Source organism: Mercenaria mercenaria, chromosome 5 (assembly GCF_021730395.1).
Source record: "Mercenaria mercenaria strain notata chromosome 5, MADL_Memer_1, whole genome shotgun sequence".
NCBI lineage: Eukaryota > Metazoa > Mollusca > Bivalvia > Venerida > Veneridae > Mercenaria > Mercenaria mercenaria.
The window spans coordinates 58,514,524-58,528,210 of NC_069365.1; the positions used below are offsets into that span (position 1 = coordinate 58,514,524).

The 13,687-nt window shown below is 35.7% G+C and overlaps 1 protein-coding gene across 2 annotated transcripts in view; it reads right to left on the bottom strand.

Annotated features, from left to right (window-relative positions):
• LOC123557338 (circadian locomoter output cycles protein kaput-like) overlaps positions 1 to 13,687 on the bottom strand; it is a 52,094-nt gene that overhangs the window by 13,268 nt on the left and 25,139 nt on the right. Inside the window, exons 11-14 of one of the 2 annotated variants that reach the window (XM_045348756.2) lie at positions 6,853 to 6,986; positions 6,046 to 6,395; positions 4,936 to 5,022; positions 3,604 to 3,784 (exon numbers count right to left, since the gene is read on the bottom strand). In XM_045348756.2, coding sequence (XP_045204691.2) covers positions 3,604 to 3,784; positions 4,936 to 5,022; positions 6,046 to 6,395; positions 6,853 to 6,986 — 752 coding nt within the window. Of the gene's footprint in view, positions 1 to 3,603; positions 3,785 to 4,935; positions 5,023 to 6,045; positions 6,396 to 6,846; positions 6,987 to 13,687 lie in introns of both variants that reach the window. The other variant, XM_045348755.2, reaches the window with a different exon arrangement.

Consider the following 13,687-nt stretch of genomic DNA (forward strand, 5'->3'; position numbering starts at 1 on the left):
TGACCTAGATATCATCAAGATGAACATTCTGACCAATTTTCATAAAGATCCCATGAAAAATGTGACCTCTAGAGTGGTCACAAGCAAAAGTTTACGGACGGACGGACGGACAACGGACGCTGCGTGATCACAAAAGCTCACCTTGTCACTATGTGACAATAATAAGTGATTGTATTTCTGTCAAATTCTTAGCTACTTTTTGAGCATTTCTGTTAGGTAAAAATTACTTGAGTTCATTCAAACTATAGCAATTTTGAAGCGAAGAGGATTTTCATGTTCTGGATCAAATCTGTGATATTTACCTCATCGAAAATATTTTTAAACTATGAAATACTATTATTAATCAATGGACAGCATATAAAAGAAATTTTGTCCTTAGTTCCACGCCATGAAAATCAAATATCTTATCTACCTCTAACTCACCAACAAAATTTGTAACTGTTATACCTGCTGTGTCTGTCAACACTGATACTGTTAATACGGTGTGAAAATATAAATGTGTATCAAGATACTGTAAGTGTACTTATATTAGCGCGGTTGATTTTAGTGCAAACTCCTTAAATTGAATAATTTCGACTTATTAGCACGTACTTGTATTAGCGCAATATCAGCAGCACTAAAACAGCCAATTGGCGGTATCTGAAACACCAATTTCCGATGGAATACGGAATGGCCCGAACATGACCGTTGTATCAAGCATTTCTGCTCGGGACTATCTATACACGTTTCGTCTTTAAAAATATATTACTTAATAACGTTTGCATACGCATTAAGTCATTTTTTAATAAAATGCAATATATAAATAACCACTAGATGTTGCGGGTAATGACGAATTCAAACGGTCTGTTAAAAAAAGTTTTCAGTGCTGGTATGAAAATGAAGTTGAGGGACAAATTCAAAATGGGGTTGATCTGAAAGATGTTGCAGTTGACTTAAAACTTTCAAGAATGAAACCTATTCACGCAAACTGGCTAATTACTGCCCATCAAAGTGTGAAAAACTCTACCATATTAAATGGCTGGCGGCTGACTGATACTCGTAATGAAATCGACCAGGCACACAAATAAACATGACATAAAATCTACATTCGTTTAAATCAGTGTTAATCTATATACTGTAAATTTGTACATATATATAGTGCAGAATGGTGATAACTGTTTGTTTTTTAATTCAAATTCACAAAGCAGTAAAATGTTATGGTGACACTCGTAATTAGCGCGACCAGACAAACTGGCGATCTACTTCGAAGGTGTTACATACGATGTTTACGGACAATGGCGAAGATACAAAAATGCAACGTAACTAAAAACAAGAGCATGGGCTCCTGAAACGTCACTATGCCCACATGCACCTTTGAATGACTCGTTTGCCGATTTTGAGTTAGTGACCTATTTTAAGAGCTCATGCGACCCGTTTTATGTGAACTCTGATAGTATAAAATCATGCAGAAAAAAAATATGACTGAAACCCATCTAAGATCCATACAGAAAAATGACTCTTAAAGGTCACAAGTGTTCTTTACTTATTTGACCTATGACCTGAGTTTCGCGTCGGGCCTGTTCTTAACTTTACCAGATATCATCCCAAGTAACATTTCAAATTCTGAAAATCCTCATGAAAAATATGGCCCCTCAAGCACTTCCTTTAATTCTATTTAGACCTTGGCCTTTGAGCACGGACCAGGTTTGCCGAACGACCGTTCATCACGGTGTAACATTCAATCTCCTAAGATATTGAAAAATATCCATCCAGAGAGCAAAAAATTTTAAAACAGACCTAATGCACTATCTTTTGTTAAGTCGTGCCTTGACCTTGAGTTCGAACCTGTCTGCCCGATATCTAACTGTGGAACATTCAAACCAACTTTCATAAAGTTCCCAAACAATGATGCAAGATAGGCACAACGGATATATTGCGACAACTGACAGTATTGACAGAGACACTGACACGTCAAACTATTCACTTGGGGCATAAAAAATATCATTGCACAATGTCAACAGTTTAAATTTTCATTGAAATACATTCTATGGACTCTAGTAGGCAAAGGTTTTTCATATTTCAAATACTATGACCTAGTTTTTGATTGCAATGACACCAGATGCATAAAGTTGACTTTTTTTATCATAAGCCCATCATTCAGTCAAATTTCTACATCCATGAAAAAATGGCCTCTAATGAGGTCCAAACGTTGTTTCATATTTGACCTACTTGACCTTACTTTTGATTGCAGTTGACACTTTCCTTGATCTAGATATTAGATGAACATTTTTCGACATTATTTTTTTATAGATGAATCCATTCACATGTATGCCCCTAGTAAGCGTTCGCACAAGGGTATGTTAGATATTTTTAGGGCCTACTGACCTGGTTTTTGACATAACATAACTGTTTTAAAAACTGACCTGTAATAATTTTCGATTAATGAACTTCAAACTTAACTTTATAACAGATCCCATAAAAATATGGCCTCAGGGAAAAGGTTTTATCATAGTTTTGATACGACCCAGTATTTATGATGGCACACCACTTCTGAAAACTTTACCTTTGATATATAGTTAAATTCTGACAATTTTATTCATGAAGATTCTGAAAATAATGGTCACTCAAAAGGTCACAAGGTTTTTCTATTTTAGACTACTGACCTAGTTTTTGACCCGCACGTGACCCAGTTTCGAACTTGACCTAGATATCTCAAGACGAACATTCAGCTAACTTTCATACAGATCCCATGAAAAATATGGCCTTTAGAGAGTCCACAAGGTTTTTCTATTATTTGACCTACTGACCTAGTTTTTGACGGCACGTGACCCAGTTTCGAACTTGACCTAGATATCATCAAGGTGAACGTTCTGACCAATTTTCATGAAGATCTTTTGAAATATATGGCCTCTAGAGAGGTCACAAGGTTTTTCTATTTTTAGACCTACTGACCTAGTTTTTGAAGGCACGTGACCCGGTTTCGAAATTGACCCAGATATCATCAAGATTAACATTCTGACCAATTTTCATGAAGATCTTGTGAAATATATGGCCTCTAGAGAGGTCACAAGGTTTTTCTATTTTTAGACCTACTGACCTAGTTTTTGAAGGCACGTGACCCAGTTTCGAACTTGACCTAGATATCATCAAGATGAACATTCTGACCAACTTTCATAAAGATCCCACAAAAAATGTGACCTCTAGAGTGGTCACAAGCAAAAGTTTACGGACGCAAGGACGCACGGACGGACGACGGACGACGGACGCTGCGTGATCACAAAAGCTCACCTTGTCACTATGTGACAGGTGAGCTAAAAATATATGACATTTGCACTAATGTTCAAACAGGTTTAATTATTCTATTAAAACTTTTCTGCAGAATATTAGTTAGCAATGCAGTTATTGTCATATTTACATAATAAATATATATTTCTCTTTGTTCTGTTGCATTGTAATGACGGTACTTTCGATGCGATAAATGTTACTTTTTTATCAGGAAAGCCCTTCATTTCGGTCAAATATTAGCCCTAGACATGAATTAGCGCATGTCCGATCCCGCTAATAGCTCCAAAATTAGTACTCCGCTAATATTAATACACTTACAGTATGTCTCTTAACAAATACCTGAATTAGAATTGAGCACTGGGATATTCCCTTGAGCAAATAGAAGTTGTTGGTGAATTTTTCGCAGTTCTTCTTGTTGTCTTAAAATAGCATCCTGAACCTGCCCCGCCTTCCTCTGTAACTGCTCGTGTAACTGTCTCTGCACGGGGGTCATGTAGATATTTGTAGGCGCTGACATACCCTGGATTTATAGAAGGTTAAAACTAAAAGGCTGTTTATGAGGAAAAATGAATGTCTGTAATTAAGTGGTTTCTGATTATATGAATTCATAACTGTTACTATGATAATCATATCTACACTAAACACCAGTCACTGCTTCGAAAGTTTATCATCAGTTCTGAAAACGACAATATTTCATCATAAAGGCAACTCATCTGAAAAGGATCTTTACCTTTTGACCTTATTAGTTTTAATATCTGACAATTTGGTTGGTACTTGCAAATGAAATTATTCTAAAATCTTTTTAAACTTTGGGGTTCAACTTCACAACAACACAACAGGTTATTTGTCAACTTTCCATCTTTTCTTGAAAAAGGACACCAGGTACACTTCCTGGCATTTCTTCATGGAAAAACAGGCACCTTGGTAGAACTACCAGTCTTCCATAAGCCAGCTGTACGACTTTCTCACATAAAATAATTCTACATCTTTAGCTAAGTTTTGAGCCAACAGCACTGAAGGACAAGTGATTTGAAGTTGGCATTAATTTCTCTGTTGTTTCAAAACACGATACTCTCTGCACAATATTCAACATCAAACCGACAGTAATTAAGACAAGAGCTGTCGGAGGACAGCAATGCTCAACTATTCAACAGCCTTGTCGTTTGAATAAATATATAAGTCAAAATGGTGCATAATTTTGTAAAAATGCACATCAGAATTACGAATCTAGCAAAATGCATGTCAGATCATCACTGTGGACAAGTGTGTGAAGTTTCAATGCATTCCCATTAGCGGATACTGAGACACCAGCTTAAAAACAAAAACAACCAAATCGGGACGCTGACACTAACAAATGGGTGAGTCCAATAGCTCTACCTATTCTTTGAATAGTCAAGATAAAAATCAGATCAAACAATGATAAGTTATCAAATTCATCATTACTTTTTGTTTAACCATTTGAAAAAATCGGAAAATACTGTTATGATAGATTCTTCCTGGGTGAAAGGTTATAAAACTGAGTTTTGAGACCAGTCTCAAAATGTGGCTTGCCATTGGTCAATTTCATTTTGTGCTTGGAAACAACCAATCAGATGATGAAAGTTTTAGACTGGTCTGCAATTTCAGTTTTATGACCTTTGGCCCTGTTCTAGAGTACACAAGTATACTTACCGTATTTATAGGAGAAATGCTTATCATGGAAGGATTAGATGTCACCGTCACCATGGAATTAGTGTCTGTGGCAGTGTTAGAGGGTACCTGTCAAATAATGGGATCTGTTTAAGACCAGTTATAGATATATGTAGTAAAATTGTATATACTTCCATGAAAGCCACAGAGCTTCAAAACTACTGTCAGAACATCTAAGGGTTATAAATTACTAACAGTCAGTAACAAAACATATCTCTCACAGAGAAAACAAGAGCACTGTAATACGGAGCAACATATGCCCGAAGTGTGACCCTGACCTTGTAGCTAGCCATCCAGAACATACGCTCTGCACATCGTGTTGATGTGGTGAACATTTGTGTCAAGTTTCTTTGAAATCCTAGAAGGGGTTCAAGAGTTACAGAGCGATGTCCTTCGACCTCTAAATGTGACTTGGACCTTGAACCGAGACATCCAGAACATGAGCTCTGAACGTCGTCTCGATGTGATGAACATTTGTGCCAAGTTTCTTTACAATACTTCAAGCAGTTCAAGAGTAACAGAGCGGACACGATTCACACTCATATGACCATTGACCCCTAAGTGTGACCTTAACCTTGAAGCAAGTCTTCCAGAACATGCGCTCTGCACATCATCTCGATGTGGTGAACATTTGTGTCAAGTTCTTTGAAATCTTTCAAGGGGGTCAAGAATAAAAGAGCAGACACGAAACACACTCATATGACCTTTGACCCCTAAGTGTGACCTTGACCTTGAAGCGAGACATCCAAAACATATTTGTGTCAAGTTTCTTCAAAATCTTTGAAGGAGTTCAGAGTTACAGAGCGAAGACCTTTGACCCCTAAGTGTGACCTTGACCTTAAAGTGACACATCCAGAACATTCGCTCTGCACGTCGTCTCGATGTGGTGAACATTTGTGTCAAGTTTCTTTGAAATCCTTCAAGGGGTTCAAGAGTTACAGAGCGGACATGCAATTGCTAACTGATGGACAGACAGACAGACAAACGGACACCAGGAGTATAACATAATACGTCCCTTCAGGCGTATAAAAAGGAAAAGAAGTAACCGGCATATTTCATTCAGCCAAGGAATATTTCTCTAAAATGTTTTACCTGTAATCTTGTTTGTTGGTCAGAAATATTTGACGTGGATGGACATGGCAAGATTCTCATGTGTTGGGTGTCTGTTTTCTCATGACGCTGGGGGCGGCCATATAACAGTTGCTGTAGAGGGAGTGTGGAATAAGACGTAGTGGATGATGTCGGGTGTGTGGCTTGTGACTGTACTGTACAAGTAGTCATACTGGTCTGTGACTGTTGCAGCTGCTGTTGCTGCTGCTGTTGCTGCTGAAGGTGGCGGTGTAGGAACTGCTGTAACTGTTGCGACACTGTCCGAGACCGAACCTGCGATGTTGATGTTGGCTGGAAATTGTCGCTGCCTTCCTTCTCTGACACAGAACATACTGTAACATTAAAGTTTAAATAATTCAAAACTCAATACTTAATTGTACTTGAAAGGATATTTACTTAAGTCTAAAATCCAATTTCATAAAAATGGGCTAAATTTTATGGTAGAATTGTTCTAAAATTTAAGTAAAATTGGAAACATGTTGGCATCAGATAAATTTTAATATTTCACTGATTTTTATTACATTTATGGGAAAAATTTACAGTTTAAATGAAAATTAAACGTCACAAGGATGTCCGATATTACAGCTGTAGCATAACAGATTTTTCCAGAAGCAACTGGACAGAGATAATATCTTCCTTCTATATGTTTACATATACCAAACTGCTACTATACATAGAGACTGCATGCATCTTCCATATATTTTCTTTTTACCAACGTTCTAAATTAACTTGATAAACACCTTTTACGACATTCATTCACTTAATATTTTAAAAATTTATTACTTGAACCTGATCTTCCAGCTGATGTTACTGATCCTGGAGACTGACTTAATATAGACTGTGCCGGCGCAATTTCAACATTTGATGTGTCTTCCTCTGCAATTCCAAGGTCTTTTCTCTTCTGACCTCGTACATCTGCATAACTATAAGGGAAAGAAACTATTTATACCTGAAGAATATGGGTACAGCAACACACTAGACCCTCTTTAAGGTGTACTTTTATACTTTTTTTTTATTTCAAGTTTTTCAATGATTACTAAAATTTAACAGTGAAATATAGCAGGTAATTTCATAGTGAAAATATTTAATATACATTCTTCACAAGTACAGAACTACATAATGTCCTCTATACACAGTAAAACCTGAATTAAGCAGCCAGCAAAGGGAGCAACACAATCTGACTGCTAAAGGCAGGTGACTGCTTAATTTGAAACTAGAAAAATTTCAATCTTGGAGGTTAATAGACTGACTGCTTAAGTGGCTGCTTCATTCAGGTGAAGGTTCAAATGAATAGCTGTGGTTAAGGTAAGTCAAGACCCAAGACAATGGACATTAAAAGGTTCTTGTTTAAACATTACAAATACACCTATAATGGATATGTTAATCCTTCCATAGAAAGGACGTTTAATTCTGATCGAGATATTGTCAATTGCAAGCTTCCTTTGGTATGATACAGAGATACAGAGGAGCTTATCACAGCATCAAGTCAGTATTTAGAGCTAGATAGTAGGTGCTTGTAAACAAAACCAAATTTGTCACAAGGATCCACTACATGAATACAGAATCAAAGTTTAAGTATATGAGTGGGACACTGGGCAGGTGTGTGATTCCCAAGGATGTTTATGGTTGACAAAACGTAGATCGAATTGCAACATACCTTCTTTCAAGGTAAGATAAGATAAGATAAGTTTTATTTAAAGTCAGCAAGAAAGCAACATTATCACATAAGCTCTGAAGAGCTTTTGAACCGACTATAACAACATGATGAAAACAGTAAGAACATATCAAGGGGTGAATGCGAAAGAGCCCCAAGTTGACATTGGCAAGGTAAGTCTTGTTTAATCGATTCATTTTATCAACTGTATAACTCCCTTGTTGGACCCCACAGAGATTTTAAAGTCAATTCTATATGAAAATCTAGATTTAAAAATATTGAAACTAAGCAATATTTTTCCACATTTGAACATCATGCTTCTTTCATATTAATTATGAACATTAATGTGGTGAAACCTCTCCTACTGGACAGCCCTCGAAACTGAATGAATTTTGTATTATTTGAATTATTTCATTAGAAAAATATCCTGTAAACCGGAACCCCTCTATTCCTAAATCAGAACCATTTTTCAATAGTCCAGACCTCTTTTTCTTAAATGCAAAATAATCCTATAAACCAAATAATTCTGATGGCAATATGAATTTTGGCACTTCTTTTTTATCAGGAGTACCAGAATTTACTCAACTTGGTAGCATATGTCTATAAAAACTTTATTGGTTTTTTTCATACATAAAGCTTTAAAATGAATCAGGCTGTTCGGTAATTGTATAACTATTTATGTAATGTAGCATATATTCCACAGACAAAACCCTTCTAAACTGAACATTTAGTCTGGTCTAGAGGCCATTCGGTTGAGAGGGGTTCAGCTGTAGTAACTTTTCAGATCAGTACACTGTAGTTTTCATGCCTCAGTTACTGCTTGATTTCTGAATCACATCTTAATTTTTTATGACACTCTGATTCTTTTTCACAAAGGTGCACAGTCCACTACCGGTAAAGTTGCCACAAATTTTCAGTTGTGTTGTAAACTGTCTTAACAGGCATTTTAACTTTGTTAAAGTCTAACTGTCACTGTTTCTGAGCTCAGAAGAAGCCCAAGAAATACAACTTGTTTTGACGGTAAGTCTGATCTTGCAGGGTGTACTGTTTATACATAGAGGATATTACATGAGTGTCTTTTCATATTGAATGTATTAAACAAATTGAAAATAAAATGCGAGGCTCTGTTGAGCATTTTATCAATTTTATTCAACGAGTTTAATAAATTCAATGTGGAAAGACACAAATGTAATATTCTTTTTATCACATGTTAGCTTTTCCTGCTGAAACATCAAAAATTCTTCTTTCTTTACCTGTAACAGACCAAGTGAATTGGACCAACGTCTCCTATACTAAAACAATGTCAATGTCAAAGCTTTATCACACTTATAGTGTATTATCAAATTTATGTAATGGCTTTATTTCACTCCCACAACCAAACATGTGGAAAATATCAGATACGTACTGTCAACAAAATTGGCTGTACAGTAAACTTGTGACAAACACTGAGATTCAACATTTGCCAACCCTTTCATTAAACATGTGAATTAATTTTTCTGACCTTTATGAAAAAACTGGAAGTACCTACTATGAATGTATCTAATGGGGATGGTAAAGAAAGGTTCTGCCTTATATAAGCAGCAGTTAATAATTTCATTTTGAAGTATTATGTTTTCAGTCAACTTTCATTAAAACCATTAAGGCTCGGAATAACTTTCATTTTATCATCCAGTTTTGGTCAAATAAATATGTCTAACATATATTCAAACTGATCCTATGTTTCAATTTTTTTCAAATTATACTTTTTTCCTCCACCCCACTGATTAATAGCTCTGACTGACTTTGTTCTGATATTAATTTTAATGTGTTTAGTCACCTAATCTAGTTAAGGACTGGTATTTTAGTTAGTTCTACCATATCTTATACACTAATAGAAGTTCCGTTGGAAGCATAGAACATAACCAACAAAAACACAGCAGACTTGGTTTAATAGAGTTTCCATGTGACATAAAGAAATAACAACACCCCTCATGCCCACTAGCACCGGTTTAAGCGTAACTCTATCATATAAAGTCATAAACTGTTTTCAGAATCCACTTGTAGTGATTGTGCACTAGGTAAAAAATTATCAGCCATTTCCTAGCTACAAAATTCTCCATTGTACTGAAAAGACATACTGTCTGTACTTAATATATACAATTACCTATGAAAGCAAGAGTTTTCAAATAAGTTCCTTTCATGAAACCCTACGATACTTTACGCTCTTGTTATGGTGTAAATTGAAGGAGGCCCCCTGAATATTCATGGACCTGTGGAAAGTATTGTCCTTGTGTTTCAACTTGGTTTTTCATCATTCATTAGTTTTAATTCGTCCTCAAGCACATTTTCAATATAAAAACTGTGTCTTTTCTACCTTGACTGATTGGTTTATGCCATTTATCTATAGATACGCATAGTTTTTATTTTGTGGTGACTTTCATGTAAAGTGCATATATACTACTGTTTGCAGATCAAATTGCCCTTTTGTCTTTTCTTAAATCGATAGACTTGTACCTTTACGTCACAAAAGCAGCGATGCTGAAGCTAGTTTTGGATCTCGTCTATACAGGTAACTCCGCCTTTCCGATACGAGTAAAAATACTGAATGAACTTGTTTACATTGGTTGTATCACCGAGAAATGATGATTTAAATACTCATAAATACTGCTGGAACGGGTGTTTAACCGGATTGTAACAGATGTATCAGATCTAATCTTCTGAATCTTGCCACAATGCACACTACATTTAGGTAGCGTGGATGTGAAAAAAGGACACCCTCTTATACATTACACGTTTTTCTGCCTAAATTTCAGTACCTTTTGCTGCAGAATTTACTTTTAAATAATGTATCTCGTATTAAGTTTTCACTATAATTATATAACGTGCCTGACTCGAGTTGTTGGATTCGCTCATCATTGATTGAAGGGCCTAAGTTCGAATCCCGGAACCGACCATGCCTCTTTTGTTGGAGAAAGTCCGCAATTTCTTACGGAATACATGAGTCTTAATCTAACTAATCTGACGCGATCCTAGGAAACTTTTCTCCACTTGAAAGAAATTGTCATCGCTAGATTTGGCTTTAAATGATTTTGTTGCAAATATGCGATAAATTCAAATAAAACTTACATGTATCAAAAGGAAGTCCAAATAATTGTACTCAATAGTTTAATATCGTTTATTTTTTGACTAATCGATATCCCCTTTACATAGACAACGTAAAATATCAAAATGTAAAATCGGCCTTCCCGAGGTCTCATTATTTAGACTAATCAAAAGGGATTCAATTCCTCATTAATTTATGTAAAAGTTATCATAATTCCCTTTAACACGATTGACATTACACATAATATGCAAGCTAACTTGAAATGACTGTGTACTGTTATTTATCCTAAATTATTTTGGTCCTTTAAAGTTTTAGAGTGACTGTCACAAATATAAAACAAACTAAATATCGAATTATTTTGACTTATGTGATTCTATAGCTGGTTCTTTCCATGAAGGAAGACGAGGCTTATCAACTGCCAGTATGTAAATAACTGAAATAGTGTTTTAACGACTTCAAATAAATAGATCTAGTAGATAAATTCACATAGGGCCTACACGTAAACCCCCGCAAAAAAAAACAAAAAAAAAACTGGATCTATAATGGAGTGAGATTTGCAATAGTTAAGCTACGCAAGACTCTGCAAAAGTCTGAATATCAAATAAATCAGATTTTATGGATATGACAATTAGATCTACAAGTGTTACGTAGCTTGAAGGTTCAATGATACCTTTCTATAAAACACTGTATACCTTCCTTGGTTGGAAATTTCGTCGATAATAATTGTCATAACAAACAAAAAACGCTGTTTTCATTTGAACGTAGTTGAAATATTCTATTCTACTTTTAAAACATATCCAATGATTATCACCTTATTGCACTTTACAATGTCTGTAAGTATGGCGATACTTCAAAGATAAAGTCAGAGCGCGCGCTTTGTGTGATCACAAGATAAAGAAAAAAAGTTTCACAACAAGGTGAATAAATAATTTATTGTGGATGAGGCGGGGTTAACCTGTCAAGAGTATTCCAAAAATTGCTTCAGCTTCACAGTTTTTGTGACGTTTGTTTGTTTGTTTGTTTGTTTTGGGTTTAACGCCGTTTTTCAACAGTATTTCAGTCATGTAACGGCGGGCAGTTAACCTAATCAGTGTTCCTGGATTCTGTACCAGTACAAACCTGTTCTCCGCAAGTAACTGCCAACTTCCCCACATGAATTATCAGAGGTGGAGGACTAATGATTTCAGACATAATGTCGTTTATCAAATAGTCACGGAGAACAAACGCCTCGCCCGAGGATCGAACTCGCGACCCCGCGATCCGTAGACCAACGCTCTTACCTACTGAGCTAAGCGGGCGGGCCTGTGTTTGTGACGTAAACATGCAACTCTATCAATTTGAAAAACGCTGAAGGGGCAATTTCACCTTGACCTTTGAACTAATGACCTGGTTCATCTTCAGGTACAAAGTATTAAAGTGTACAAGCTACTTTGATTGTTGCACTCGTCAAATCAACTCTGCACCGACCATCTATATAAATTTTGCAGTTCAAAGTCAATACCGTGATTTAAGTTTTAAAGTTGTTCTCAAAATACAAAGAACAGATTGATCTTAACTCAATTTGTGACCTTGAATTTGTAAGAATTAAAACTTGTGACAAATAAAACTGAATTATTTTACTAGCTTTACTAAAATCTTGACTTTCCCACACGTTGCAATGTTGTGATAAACTATGCTGTATCTCTGTGGGGTCCATCACTGGGGTTATATAGTCAATAAAATATGTTAAGCGGAAATATGCTTAGATTTCATGTTTGTATAATAATGTGTTGTATTTCTGCTACATCTAATATAATCAACACCTCACCTGACAATCTTTCTTAATTCAAAATGAATTCAAAGGTCATAACTCTGGCGATAATATTCAAAACTGGCTTGTTATCAAACTTGACCTAGATCTTACAGTAATACATCTTATGTACAAGTATGGTTGACATCAATCGCTAATACTACAGATCTGAGCAGATGCAGTCAATTTTTGCAAAGTGCTTGAAGTACAAACTGTGCGTTGGTCCAGATTATTGCTTAAACTCTATGAAATATTGACAAAGACTAGTGGACTGAAATATGACCTGTGGGTTCAGTTTATGCGTTAGACAAATATGAACTGTTGTTCCGAATGGTGCTTGTATTGTATGTCACTGAAGTGCTGGTTTGGACTATATATCTGTTGAGAATATAAACTGTTAGTTCAAGCTATACATGTGCCTGAAGTATATGAACTGATGAACTGTGTGAATATTGAATACTTATGTATACATATCTTTAATTCATGAGATTTTTATTAAATTCAGTGTGTAATTTCCTTAAATCATATGAGGTAATTCTTATCTAGTCGTGTGATAATTTTTGCTTGAGCAGGCAAGTGTGGTTTGGTTGATGAGTTAAACATAAGTCTAAATTTTCAGCGAGTTGCGGCTCATGGCTTCACTTTGGGTGCTCCTTTAAGGACACAGATTCTGGGTAGCCCAATGCCAATATTCACGTGCTAATATATCTTTATTAGTATTTTCAATAGTGTTATTAAGTGGACGTACTCGTTATCATGTCGGTAGGTCAGTTTATTGTATATGTCACGAGTATACGTATGTTATGGTAAATATAATTTATCAACTGCTCTCTGTGGTCGATTCTATCCTTGACTGTATAAATATTTAAATTTCAGTGTTTATGAGGAATCGTCCACTTGCACTGTGTGAACGGTTCTGATCGATCTGCTGATCGATCTAATGTCTGTGTACAGGTGGAACTGTGGTGAAGTTCTGGCATTATCCATTGACTATACATGTAATTTTATGCGTCCGCGATATGGTTAAATGTTTTTGTAATGTAATATTTATACCGTATGTCTGTTTTATGATGCAGATGGTAGGGTTGTGAACTAGGTT